Here is a 12,959-nt window from a genome sequence, read left to right on the forward strand (position 1 = left end):
ATGATGGGTGTGGATTCAGTGCTGTGAGGACAGGCTGAAGGAACAGTTTAGCTGGAACAGAGAAGATAAGAGGAGGATATTAGAGTTAAGGGGGTGCCATTCCCTAGGGAGAATTTTGGGAACTCGTCTCTACAGATACCTATATTTCACTCACCTGGAACAGGTCCTATGTTTCAGGTTGTTTCAGGCTTACTTCCTGTATAAAAGGAAATGGCCCAGTGCTTCATGCGAGGCCTAGGTCTCCATGGGAAGTATAATTCTTTGGGGTGTGCCCTATGTAGAGCCGAATGGGCAAGAAGGCTACACCATGCTGACTGGGAACATTCTGAGAGTTATAGAGCAAAAGTAACTTCCCCAAACCGTGATATGGAGATAGAAAGAAAAGTGTGTAGCTAGAGCTTGAGTCTGCTGATTATTATTCTGTTTAACTTTTTATGGTTGTTGTTGTGGCTCTCAGTTAGTTTTCAGATGTGACCTGTGAATCCATCACAGTGTGCATTGGGTTATTTGACAGAGCAGTTAATGGGACATAAGATGTGAAAGGCTGTATACCACTGGATTATATGACTGTAGCATGCTCCATTTATTAGATCTATGGTTCTTGTTGTATTATGTAATGGTTAATGAATATTCATATTGCTGAGAGGCAGAGCCAAGAGAGATGCTATAAGAGGCGGAGTCAGAAGTCAGATTAGGTCAGATAGAGTCAGTAAGAGAAATGTAAGAGTCAGGCAGGAGAGAAAAGCCAGACAGTGTAATAGAGTGTGTAGTTTGGGGAAATTCTGAGGATATTCATGAAACAATCTATGTAATCAATAAACCAAAGTTTTATTTAAAAGAACTTGAAGTGTGGACCTGAACTTCTGAAGTAATGGTGATTTAGAGTTCATCTGGTGGCAGCAAGTGTAAAATAAGAGAGTGTTTGCCTTTGTGTGCTCAGAAGCTTGAAGGGCAAGCAAAAGGGGCATGAGGGTGGACGCCACAATGACCTTTGAAATTCTTCCCAACATCATGATTTTATTGATATGTTGAGCTTGCTTTCAGAGACCTTGACTCTCAATGGTCACGCTAGTCATCTAGGACTTATAAATGGCTCTTTTCTTCTCTAGCAGGGCAGCCATCTCCAGAGAATGATAACACAATAAAGGACCTTCTTCCAGAAGATGCTGGCATTGATCATCAGACTGTCCACCAACTCATTACTGTGTTGATGAAATTTATGGCAAAGGATGAGAGCAGTGCTGAGTCGGACATCAGCAGTGCCAAAGCTTTCAATACTGTGAAGCGGCACTTATACGTCTTGCTGGGTTATGACCAACAGGAAGGATGCTTCATGATTGCACCTCAGAAAATGCGTGTTTCGACATGCTTTAATGCTTTTATTGCAGGGATTGCCCAGGTAAGTCAGTTTTATGCACTTTCTCTTTGATACATGGCCTGGCTGACTGGACTGTAATTGTTTCATGTGAGGTTTCTGGCCACAAGCAGATTTACTGGTTCACGGTAGTCTTTTTCCATCTGAAAAGCACTAAAAAACCTGTATGATCTCCCATCTGTTTGGGAAGTACTGATATAAAACAAAATAGAGTAGGCCTATTAGTTGGTTGCAACAGAACCAATAAAGAATCTTGTGGCACTTTAGAAATACATTTGCTGTTATTGTTATGTGCTGTCAAGTCATCTTCAACTCATGGCAACCCTATGGATGAGCAGTCTCCAGAGTGTCCTGCCCTCAACTGCCCTGCTCAGCTCTTATAAACCCAAATCTGTGGGTTCCTTTAGGGAGTCATCTCACATTTGGTCATGCTCTTTTCCTACTGCCTTAAACTAACACATTTTCTTTTACCTATCCTTTTGGGAACTGCAACCCACTTCATTCAGTGCATCTGAAGAAGTAGTTCTGTCAGCAAAAGGTCATGCAAAAAAGAAAAAGGTTAGTTTTTCTGAACTGCCACTCTTTGCTAATTTGAAGAGCACAATGCTTTTTCATAGGGCACCTCCCTCAGCTCATTAAAATTCGGTTTAACTTTTAAGTGGTGGTGGTTGCTACTATGTACAGTGGTGCCCCGCAAGACGATGTTAATCCATTCCATTGAAATCACTGTCTTGTGAAAACATCATCTTGCGAAAAGCGTTTCCCCATTGGAATGCATTGAAATCCATTTAATGTGTTTCAATGGGGAAAAACCGTTGTTGTCCAGCGAAAATCGCCCATACGGAAACGCCGATCAGCTGTAAAATCACTGTCTTGCGGAAAACGGAAGCGCCGATCAGCTGTAAAAATCGCCGTCTTGCAAAAAACGGTCTGCGAAGCATGGACCAAATAATCGTCCAGCGAAATCCCCCATAGGAAAAACCATTTTGCGAATCGCTATAGCGATCGCAAAAAGTCATCGTCCTGCTGATTCGTCGTTTTGCGGGGTAATCATCTAGCGAAGTACCACTGTACTGTCAGGTTGCTTCCAACATATGGTGATCTACGAATGGGTGGTCTCCAGCGGTCTTTAGCAGCCCCAATCAGGTCTTACAGACTCAAGATCTGAAAAATGTGATTTCTAGAATGAAATCTTTCAATATTTGGATATTGTTGCTGCTTTTGAAAGGTCTAGTCTTGATATAACTTCTAAGAAAGAGGTGAGGTACTGTACAGTAAGCAAATCAAATATCATTTTGATGCTTGTCCACCAGAGGGAGGTCTTCAACAAGCTTAGTTGAATGAGAGTGTGGCCTGGTACCTAAACCAGTAAGGTTATATTTATGTTAGCAACCACATCATATGAACTATAAGGAATTTTGAAAAAGAATAAATGCAGATGGGGAGACTTTAAGGCAAATAATGTCACAGCCCATGCCTCTGTCAGTGGGCTATGGCAGGCTTCCCTGACCATGGTGGCTTGGACGACAACACAGGGCAGGGAAGCCTAACCACCCTCGAATGGTCCCAGAGTAACAGGAGGTCAAGGGAATTGTGGGAAATTAAATAGATCCAGGTACTTCCTGTTTCCTGGAGGGCACTGAGAAATGTTCTAGAAGCTGGCCTGGAAAAACGTTACAGTGGAACCTGCAGGGGCTAGGCCCTGACCCTGCCCAAGGGTGCCAGGTGTTGATGTTGCCCTACATATGCAGTCAGTCCTTTGCAGTCAGAGGGGAAACCAGACATGGTTTGTGTGGTGTCCACATCCATTTATATGGGTAGTCAGGCAAAATGCTTCATTGGCCTTCTAGTTTTCAGGCATCCCGCCCTGATCTTTTTGCATCTCTTAGCAACTTAGTTACCACTGATGCATATTTCAGATTTTCAGCTTTTTACCTACCTACCTACCTACCTACCTACCTACCTACCTACCTACCTACCTACCTACCTACCTACCTACCTACCTACCTACCTACCTACCTACCTACCTACCTACCTACCTATACCCATCACACTCATTGCCTTGCCTCCATCTGGAAATATTGCCTGTTTTAACCCTTGTTTTATATTGGGTTAGGGTTATATTGCACAGACTGTAAGCCGCCCAGAGTAGATTAGTTTGAATCTAAATGGGCGGGATAAAAGCCAAATAAATAAATAAATAAACCTTACAATGAAAAATAAGGAAGAATTGGGGAAAGAGGAAAGGTGCCAGCAGTAAGGGAAATACCCACAGGCATGTCCTCGCACCATATACTACCGCAGGCCCTGTAATTACCACTCATGCAGCAAAATGAAGTGATTTTTTTCCCCATATTTACAAGGAATGCTGAGCAAAACATGCTCCCAAAGATTGATTTCCTACTTTTGGGAGACAAGAATTTTTCGTACGAAATGCAAGACATAACAAGAAAAAAAAACGAGACACATTGTGTGTCATTTGCACAGACAAAACTAATCTGAAAACACCCAATTGATACAGTTCATCAGAATGAGGTACTGTATAGCTCTTGTCTGGTTTTCAGCTGTTCTTGGAGCTTGAGGTCCCAACCCCCCCCCCCCCCCAGTTTTTAACTCATGCCCCTTTTTGGAAAGGAGAAAACATACCCTGCTTCAATCTTCTCTCTCCCAATTAATATGTCTGACATTTGAAATGTGGCAGCCAAACAAAATAAAAAGATTTGTAAATGTAGGGAAAACATTGTTTTGATCTGCAACCTTTTGCATTAAATACAGCGTAATTAAGACATAAAGAAAGATATAAGAAATGTAGTAGACAGATAACTGTGCACTGAACAACGGAGCAGCGATTATGTTATGTGCTAAGAAAGCAGTAGGTATACAGTGGTGCCTCGCATAACGTTTTTAATTGGTTCAAAAAAAAAACCTTATGCGAAAAAAACTTTATGCGAAACACCATTTCCCATAGGAATGCATTGGAAACCGGTTAATCCGTTCCAATAGGCACGGATTGCCGTCCTTAAGCGAAAAAACCCATAGGAAACATCGTTAAACGATACAATGTTTCCTCCATTGGAATGTATTGAAGCCGACTCAATACATTTCAATGGCTTTGCGAAGTCAATTTTTGCAAATTTAAGTGTGTCATAAAAGGGTCAAAAATGGTTTTAAATGCTTGGATTAGCTTCTGCACCCTCTAAAATGGATGCAAAAGTTAATTTGGCTTTGATCTGACTTTTCGTTAATTTATGGTGAATTTTTTCCCCCCAACTTTTGACAGCTGTCAAAATCTAACAGCTCCATTGTTTCCTATGGGGGAGAAAAAAATTCACAAAAAATTAACGAAAAGTCAGATCAACGCCAAATTAAGTATGCACACATTTTAGAAGGTGCACTAACGATTCCAAGCATTTAAAACCATTTTTCAACATGTTAAGACACTTTTGTAATTGAAAAAATGAAAATCGTTAAGTGAAGCAGGGGACCTAAAACAAAAAACGTTAAGCGAAGCATGGTCTCAAAATCGCTATGTGAAAATCGCCCATAGGGAAAAACGTTATACGAAGCACAGTCTGACTCTGAAAAAATAAACGTTAAGCGAAAAAAACGTTAAACGAAGCAAACGTTATGCGAGGCACCACTGTAATTGGTTTTCTCCTTTTCCCAACTAAAAGAAAAATTATAATACTGTTTTTTTGTTTTTTTATTTTCACCAAAAGGCACATATTTCCCCTTGAAATCTTAGGACATGGGTGCCATGCCATTCATAGCCAGAGATATCGGTCTGATCACCTTTTTATACACCCCCCTTTCATGTACCACATATGCCAAACTCTGAATGGGACCTGTGTGTTAAGTCTTACATTTGAAACTCTCAGGTTTCACTGGTTCCCCCTTTGAACATTACTCCAGAAGTATGCAAACTTTTTTAAAAAGGAACCATTCATGCATCTGCTTTTAGCTGTGTGCTTCTCACTCCATGTAAAGCCCCTTTCTGTGGCAGCTTGAATAGAGCTCGCTCCTCTGGTCCTGCAAAGTCATGGCTTGAATGGCAACGTCTCATAATGTGTTCATGGATTGTTCCTCTCCTTCTCCTTACTTCTTGTCGGTCCTCATCATCTTTGGATGGAACTTCCTTAAAAGTTTAATCCTGTAAATCAGTGGTTTCCAACCTTGGGTAGTTCAGGTGTTCTTGGACTGCAGCTTCCAGAAGCCTTCCCTACCAGCTGTGCTGGCTGGGGTTTCTTGGAACTGCAGTCTAAGAACACCTGGGTTACCCAAGGCTGGGAACCACTGCTGTAAAGTGTGCTGTATGCCATGCATATTTATGGTCTTTTGTAATTAAAAATGCCACTTAGGAGAACATGCTCTGAGGTTAGCATGTTCTCCTAAGTGGCATTTTTAATTAAGATATCCATTTTATTGACACATTGGTCGATAGCTGTAGTCCCAGAGTCTTGCTGATCATGGCGAGTACTGATTCATATTTTGTCTCTTGGCAAGCTGGGCAATAAACTCTGGAAATATTTGCCTGGAGGAAAGTTAGAAATGACAAGTATCAAAGTGACAGTGTCATGAAAAATGGTTCCTGTTCTGCCCCCCATGCCAGTGTCAAAGAAAAACAGCTCTTTCCAGATGATCCCAAGAACCCAATCTTTGTGCTTGGCACTTCTGATTAAAATTAGCTCCTAAAGATCGGTAAACATGCAACCAAATTTTACATATGCCTATTCAGAACTGGCTTAGACTTTGTTCAGTGGCACCATCTTTCCAATAAATTTCACAGGCTTGCCCTCACCTTTAGTTGATTAATCTAGCAATTTTAATCTACTGTAGCCTGTTTCTTGAATAACTTATTTTACAGGGATTAATGTTGCTGAATTTTCTAAATTCTAATGTTCTAAATTCTAATTCGGTGTTATTTGTAGGTGATGGACTATAATATTAACTTGGGGAAACACCTCCTCCCTTTAGTGGCTCAGGTGCTGAAGTACTGCTCATGCCCCCAGCTCAGACATTATTTCCAGCAACCACCCCGCTGTTCCCTCTGGTCTCTTAAGCCTCATATTCGCCAGATGTGGCTGAAGGCACTACTTGTCATCCTGTATAAGGTAAGTGCTCCTGCACTGCTGATGTGAATCTTCCCCAGAGCAATGATTGTTAGTCCTGGGAAATGTGGTGATTTTTTTAAAAGAAATAGTCAAAAACTTTGGTGATATCTTTTAGTTTAGAAATAGTTTCCCTCAGGTTCTGAAAGGCTCAATTTTTAAAAATTTTGTTCTGTCTTCTGACTTTATGCCAGGGGTGGGCAATTAATTTCTATAGGGGGCCACATGAAAAATCTGAACTGTGTTTGGGGGCCAAACCAACTTTACTTAAAAATAAAAGATAAGCAACTGATCAACTTTGGACAAAAAGCTCTAAATGGTTTTGATGTTCAACTTGTTCAGTGAGAGAACGCCAGTCTGTCTTGGGCTGGAACAAGTGCTTGAACACCGGACTGGAGCGACGACCGGCGGGCCGGACAGGAGAGGCTTGGGGGCTGTATGTGGCCCTCGGGCCACACTTTGCCTGGGTCTGCTTTATGCTATTCATGAAAGCAAAGTTCACCAGGCTGGTGGGAAGTCAGCTTCTGGCTATGAATTAGGTGTAATCACTCAGGATTCTCCTCATCAGGTAACAGGAAAAAATGTATGTCAGTTGTTCCAAGAAATCCACTCAAGATGAAACCTAGAGTAGAATACCGAAGTCCCTGATGGAAATGGTCTGGGGTGCAATGTGGGTGCACCCTCACAACCCACCTTCCATTACAAAAGAAAGAGAGAAATACTTTATATCAGCTGCACGGCAGATGTAGCTTCCCCCATTCAAAGGACAAGTGGAAGAGGTTTGAATCTGCAGGACCAAAGGGAGGGGGAGGCTGTCCAGACCATGGGATCCAAATCTTCTCCTGTTGGAACATCCTCGGCACATATGCCTCTGCCACTGGGGTTCCGACAGCAAAGGAGCAACCCTGTTTGAACTTCCCACCACAACACAAGGGGGACCTCCTTCTCTGCCAATGGGCCTCCCTCAACACAGTCAGAGGTTTAATTAAATCCCCATAGTCTCTGGGACACATTCATAGGATTGCGCCATGAATCGTTTGATTACATTTAAACACTTTCATTTATCACCAGAACTTCAGTACAGGTGCTTTCCTTTGTGAGATAAATGGCAGCGAAATACTACTAATTGTGGGAAGAGAAAGTGAACTTCACAGTTCTTTCCTATTACTGTAGCTCTCCAGAATCAGTAAAGGCATTGTTGTAATGTTTGGCCTCATTGAATTAAATTGTCATTTCCTGAGAGTTCCCTAAAAGAAAAAGAAAAAATGTGTTAGACAGAGCAAGGATAAGTGAAAGGGCTTGTTTAATACTAGCCTGGGCTTTGAAAACAAATTAGAATCCTATGGATTAGAAAAGCTACAATAAATTAAAAGATTGTAGGTAAGTTAGAGTTGTTCTTGTTTTTGAAATGAATCCTCTTTCTTTTTCTTTTTTGCCCGACAAGTATCCTTACAGAGACTGTGAGGTTAGCAAAGCTGTGTTGCATCTCATCCATATAACAATCAACACCCTCAACGCCCAGTATCATAGCTGCAAACCTCATGCCTCAGCGGGCCCTTTGTATAGTGACAACAGCAATGTAAGCAGATACAGCGAAAAGGAAAAAGGTACTGTATAACATTAGATGGGAACACGAATTTGCAAAGTCTCTGGATTGCATTGACTCAGACAGAATGTGCTTTGGAATAGTTTGTCTAAATCTGGGAGGCCAGCTGCATTTCTTGGCATTACAGCTTCCAGAATCCCCACCCAGCACGTCCAGCAGAAGAATTATAGGGATTGTAGTGGGATTTTTAAAAAAGCTTTTTGAAGCACTGGGCTGAACAGGGTCCATTGTACTGTATAATGTCTCCAGAGTTGTATTAATCAGCTTGTGGCTGAAAAAGCCACAAATTGCTCATGGGTTTATTTGTAAAGAAACCAACAGAAAAAAAAACATATTGCCCACCAACCTTTAAAAATAATAATATTCAATATAAGTGTATTGGGTGCAGTAAGAACACCCAAAAGCACATGTAATAGATTCAAATGAACAGTAACATAACTGTATTTTGCTGCTACTCTTTACATGATCTGTGGGGCTGGCATAACACATTTCACTTCCTGAGGCAAGGAAAAAGATGGCACTCTTTCATCCCATGTACAAAAGCCAGCTAGAATGTTTTGTTTTTCTACAATCTTTGTAGAAAAGGCAATGCATAGGGCAAACTGTGGGTCACATAGCTCACCAAATCCCCAATGAGTCAGGGGGCCTACTCTAGTTGTGACTTGCTCCTGGATTTCGTCGTTTAGTTGTTTAGTTGTGTCCGACTCTTACCTTGTAGGATTTTGAGCATAACCTTGCTAGCATGTGAAATGAGTGCAATTGTACGGTAGTTGGAGCATTCTTTGGCACTGCCTTTCTTTGGGATTGGGATGTAGACTGATCTTGTCCAATCCTCTGGCCACTTTTGGGCTTTCCAAACTTGCTGGCATATTGAATGTAGCACCTTAACAGCATCATCTTTTAAGATTTTAAATAGTTCAACTGGAATGTCATCACCTCCACTGGCCTTGTTAGCCAGGCTTTCTAAGGCCCACTTGACTTCACTCTCCAGGATGTCTGGCTCAAGGTCAGCAACTACATTGTCTGGGTTGTCTAGGATATCCAAATCTTTCTGATATAATTCCTCTGTGTATTCTTGCCACCTCTTCTTGATGTCTTCGGCTTCTGTAAGGTCCCTCCCATTTTTATCCTTTATCATATCCATCTTTGCGCAAAATGTTCCTCTAATATCTCCAATTTTCCTGAACAGATCTCTGGTTTTTCCTTTTCTGTTATTTTCCTCTATTTCTTTGCATTGTTCATTTAAGAAGGCCCTCTTGTCTCTCCTTGCTATTCTTTGGAAGTCTGCATTCAATTTTCTGTAACTTTCCCTATCTCCCTTGCATTTTGCTTCCCTTCTCCTCTCTGCTATTTCTAAGGCCTCGTTGGATAGCCACTTTGCTTTCTTGCATTTCCTTTTCTTTGGGATGGTTTTTGTTGCTGCCTCCTGTACAATGTTATGAGCCTCTATCCAAAGTTCTTCAGGCACTCTGCCCACCAAATCTAGTTCCTTAAATCTGTTCTTTACTTCCACTGTTTATTCATAAGGGATTTGGTTTAGATTATACCTGAGTGGCCCAGTGGTTTTTCCTACTCTCTTCAGTCTAAGCTTGAATTTTGCTATGAGAAGCTAATGATCAGAGCCGCAGTCAGCTCCAGGTCTTGTTTCTGCTGACTGTATAGAGCTTCTCCATCTTTGGCTGCAGAGAATATAATCAATCTGATTTCGATATTGCCCATCTGGTGATTTCCATGTATAGAGTCGCCTCTTGTGTTGTTGGAAAAGAGTCCTGGATTTCAGCCACTCAAATATCAGAATTTCAGGATATCAAGCTGATTTTAGCTCACTGTGTTACAGTTTATTTTGCAATTTGCAATGCAAGCCTGTACATCCAAAGTACTTTATTTGGCATACATAGAAGCATGCAGATATCCAAAACTTTAGCTTGGGACTTAGTTTCATTTGAGCAGAAGAATTTTGAAGAGTACAGACTTTATTTTTACATGGTATTATACATAATGCCAGAAGCCAACGAAATGTCACTTTTAATAAAACCTACATGCAGTTTATCTGAGAGGCTAGCTTGGAGGGCAACAGAGTAAAAATAGAGAAATTTATTTCAGTGTTGAGGGTTTATCTGTCATTTCCTGAAGGAGAACCCTTTCTGCTTTGCAATGGATGACTTAAAGAAATAAAAGAGTAAAAGGAGGTCTCTCCCCAACACCTACTGAATTCACATGTCTTGGGAAAATCACAAACTCTTGTGGGATAAGGTTTATATATAATTTAAATAATATAATAACTGTATACCATCAAGTCAATTGTGACTTATGGCAATCGTTTTCAGGGTTTTTAAGGTAGAGAATATTCAGAAGTGACCTACCCATTCCCTTATTCTGGGGGAGCCCTGGGACTGTGCAGCTTGCCCAAGGCCACATAGGCTGGCTCTACTCTCAGGAGGCACAGTGGGGAATCAAACAGCCAGCCTCTGTCTCCACAACCAGGTGCCTAATCCACTGAGTAAATCAAGCTTGACATCTCTCTCTCTCTCTCTCTCTCTCTCCCCCTACCTCCCTACCTCCCTACCTCCCTGCCTGCCTGCCTGCCTGCCTGCCTGCCTGCCTGCCTGCCTGCCTGCCTGCCTGCCTGCCTGCCTGCCTGCCTGCCTGCCTACCTACCTACCTACCTACCTACCTACCTACCTACCTATGGCTTAAAGCTTTGCAATTTGTGGAATTCTGGGAATTTATTCCAAAAAGCTAAATGTTCTTAGCTGGGATAATGTTGAATCCACCCCGGCATTATATCTCTGGTCACATCTGCATAATTAGTCCTTGGTCAAGAGAGTAATATGATTTGGTGTGTGCAGTTTGGAAAAATGTCTTACTGAAATTGTGATGGCATCAGAATGAGGGAAGGAAGCCTCTTCTAACCTCAGAAGGTCCATGGGTGGCTCTAATCCTACCTGGGTTGCTAGACTAGCTGAAGAGAACAATATATGGCTTTCTTGTTCTACTTTATGGAGGATAGTTCTCTGCTTGAAAAACAGTCAAAGGACATCCTTTCTTTGCAGCAGTCTTTTATTTAAAGTTCTGTCCCGTACAAGCCTGGTTTAAAGATAGTGAACGATATGAAAGGAGAGCTGGGGCCCTGGAATAATGTGTTGTGTTTCTATCTAAACTGTACTAATTATTTTTAAGAGATGGGGTAGCTCACTGGTTTGGACTGGCTGGTTGCAGAGTCAATGGCCAGAAGTTCAAAGCTTCTGGAAAGAAGTCAGTAGAGATCGCCCATGCATGTGTGGCTAATGTACATACCTTGCCACCTGTTTAGCCTTGAGCAAGCTATACATTCCTAGAACACCATACTTAGAAAACCTGGGAGAGTTGCTATAAGTCAGAAATGACTTCGTGGCACATTATTCCCATTCCCCCCCTTTTCCTTTCCTTTTCCTTTTCCTAAGCTGTTTCTAAATATTCACCTTTATAAATTACACGCATGTCCTTTATAAACCTAGGCCCTCCATTCTCTTCCTTTTTAATGTTATATTTTCCTCTTTTCCTTGATAGATGCATAAAGAGTGCCCTTACTATTTTACTGAGTCAGTCAGTCCATTTAGCACAGCATCATCTACAATGAATGGAACTTTTTAATTATAAGGACATCCAGCCCCAGAATTCAGCTAGATTCCTTCAGGCAGAATTCTGGGACTGGGAGAACAGAAGCCAGAAGGTCTCCATATTCTTTCAATCTCCATATTGTGCTTCAATCCACATGTATCAGCTGGGAAGAAGAAGAGAATGTCCCTTAGTTGTACTGCTTCTTGGGAATTGACCCAGGAGTCTACAGAGAGAGTAGTTTTATTTCCAATTAGACCCTATTGGGGGATCCTCTCATTACCTTATCCATAGACTACTGAGGCAATTCCCAGGAATCAGTGCGACTGAGAGGGCATTCCCTCCTTCTTACCAGCCGATACATGTGGGGGAAAAAGTACAAGATAGATGTCTCTTTTTTGTTCTGGTTTCTCCTCTCCCAGTCCCAAAATTCTGTCTGGAACATTCTAGACAAATTCTGGGGCTAGAAGTCCTAACAATACAGAAGATCATCCCTATTGTCTATATCACTGGTTCCCAACCTTGGGTAACCCACTTGATTTTGGACTGCAACTCCCAGAAACCCTGGCCAGCACAGCTAGAGGTGGAGGCTTCTGGGAACTGAAGTCCAAGAACACCTGGGTTACCCAAGGTTGGGAACCATTGGTCTTACACAATGGAGAGTTCTCACAATCTTGTTCCAAAAGTGGTGTTAGAATTGAAATATCAAAACTTGAGAAAGCCCACTGTTCCAAAATGAGTTAACAGAAAAATGGTTGTTGTTTTTTAATTTTGAGGAAAGATAAATATCATGACAGTGTGAGCCCTTATTCTATTTTTTCATTACCTTTAAAAAAAGAAAATTTAGTTACTTCAGATTAATGTAATTGGATCATTTGAGAACTATATAAGGTGCTCTAGAAATTTGACACTGAAAAAGTAAGTAGCAGGAAATACGTTGTACCTGAAGAGTCTGTTGACACTAATCAGGCCCTTTAATCGCTACCCAACTGGCTTGGTTATTGATTTTTGTTGTTTAGTTGTTAAGCCGTGTCTGACTCTTTATGACCCAATGGATCAGAGCACACCAGGCCCTCCTGTCTTCCACTGCCTCCTGGAGGTTGGTCAGATTCATGATGGTAGCTTCAGTGACCCTGTCCAACCATTTTGTCCTCTGTCGTCCCCTTCTCCTCTTGCCTTCACACTTTCCCAACATCAGGTTCTTTTCCAGGGAGTCTTTTCTTCTCATGAGATGGCCAAAGTACTGGAGCCTCAGCTTCAGGATCTGTCCTTC

The 12,959-nt window shown here is 41.7% G+C and overlaps 1 protein-coding gene across 11 annotated transcripts in view; it reads left to right on the forward strand.

Annotated features, from left to right (window-relative positions):
* The window catches only part of UNC79 (unc-79 subunit of NALCN channel complex), a 172,596-nt gene that overhangs the window by 76,783 nt on the left and 82,854 nt on the right, over nucleotides 1-12,959 (forward strand). For 8 of the 11 annotated variants that reach the window (XM_072986600.2, XM_072986602.2, XM_072986604.2 and 5 more), the window contains 3 exons: nucleotides 1,110-1,399; nucleotides 6,304-6,486; nucleotides 7,928-8,090. In XM_072986600.2, coding sequence (XP_072842701.2) covers nucleotides 1,110-1,399; nucleotides 6,304-6,486; nucleotides 7,928-8,090 — 636 coding nt within the window. The remainder of the gene's footprint in view (nucleotides 1-1,109; nucleotides 1,400-6,303; nucleotides 6,487-7,927; nucleotides 8,091-12,959) is intronic. The other 3 variants (XM_078383740.1, XM_078383741.1, XM_078383743.1) reach the window with 1 other exon arrangement.

This window comes from Pogona vitticeps, chromosome 1 (genome assembly GCF_051106095.1).
Source record: "Pogona vitticeps strain Pit_001003342236 chromosome 1, PviZW2.1, whole genome shotgun sequence".
NCBI lineage: Eukaryota > Metazoa > Chordata > Lepidosauria > Squamata > Agamidae > Pogona > Pogona vitticeps.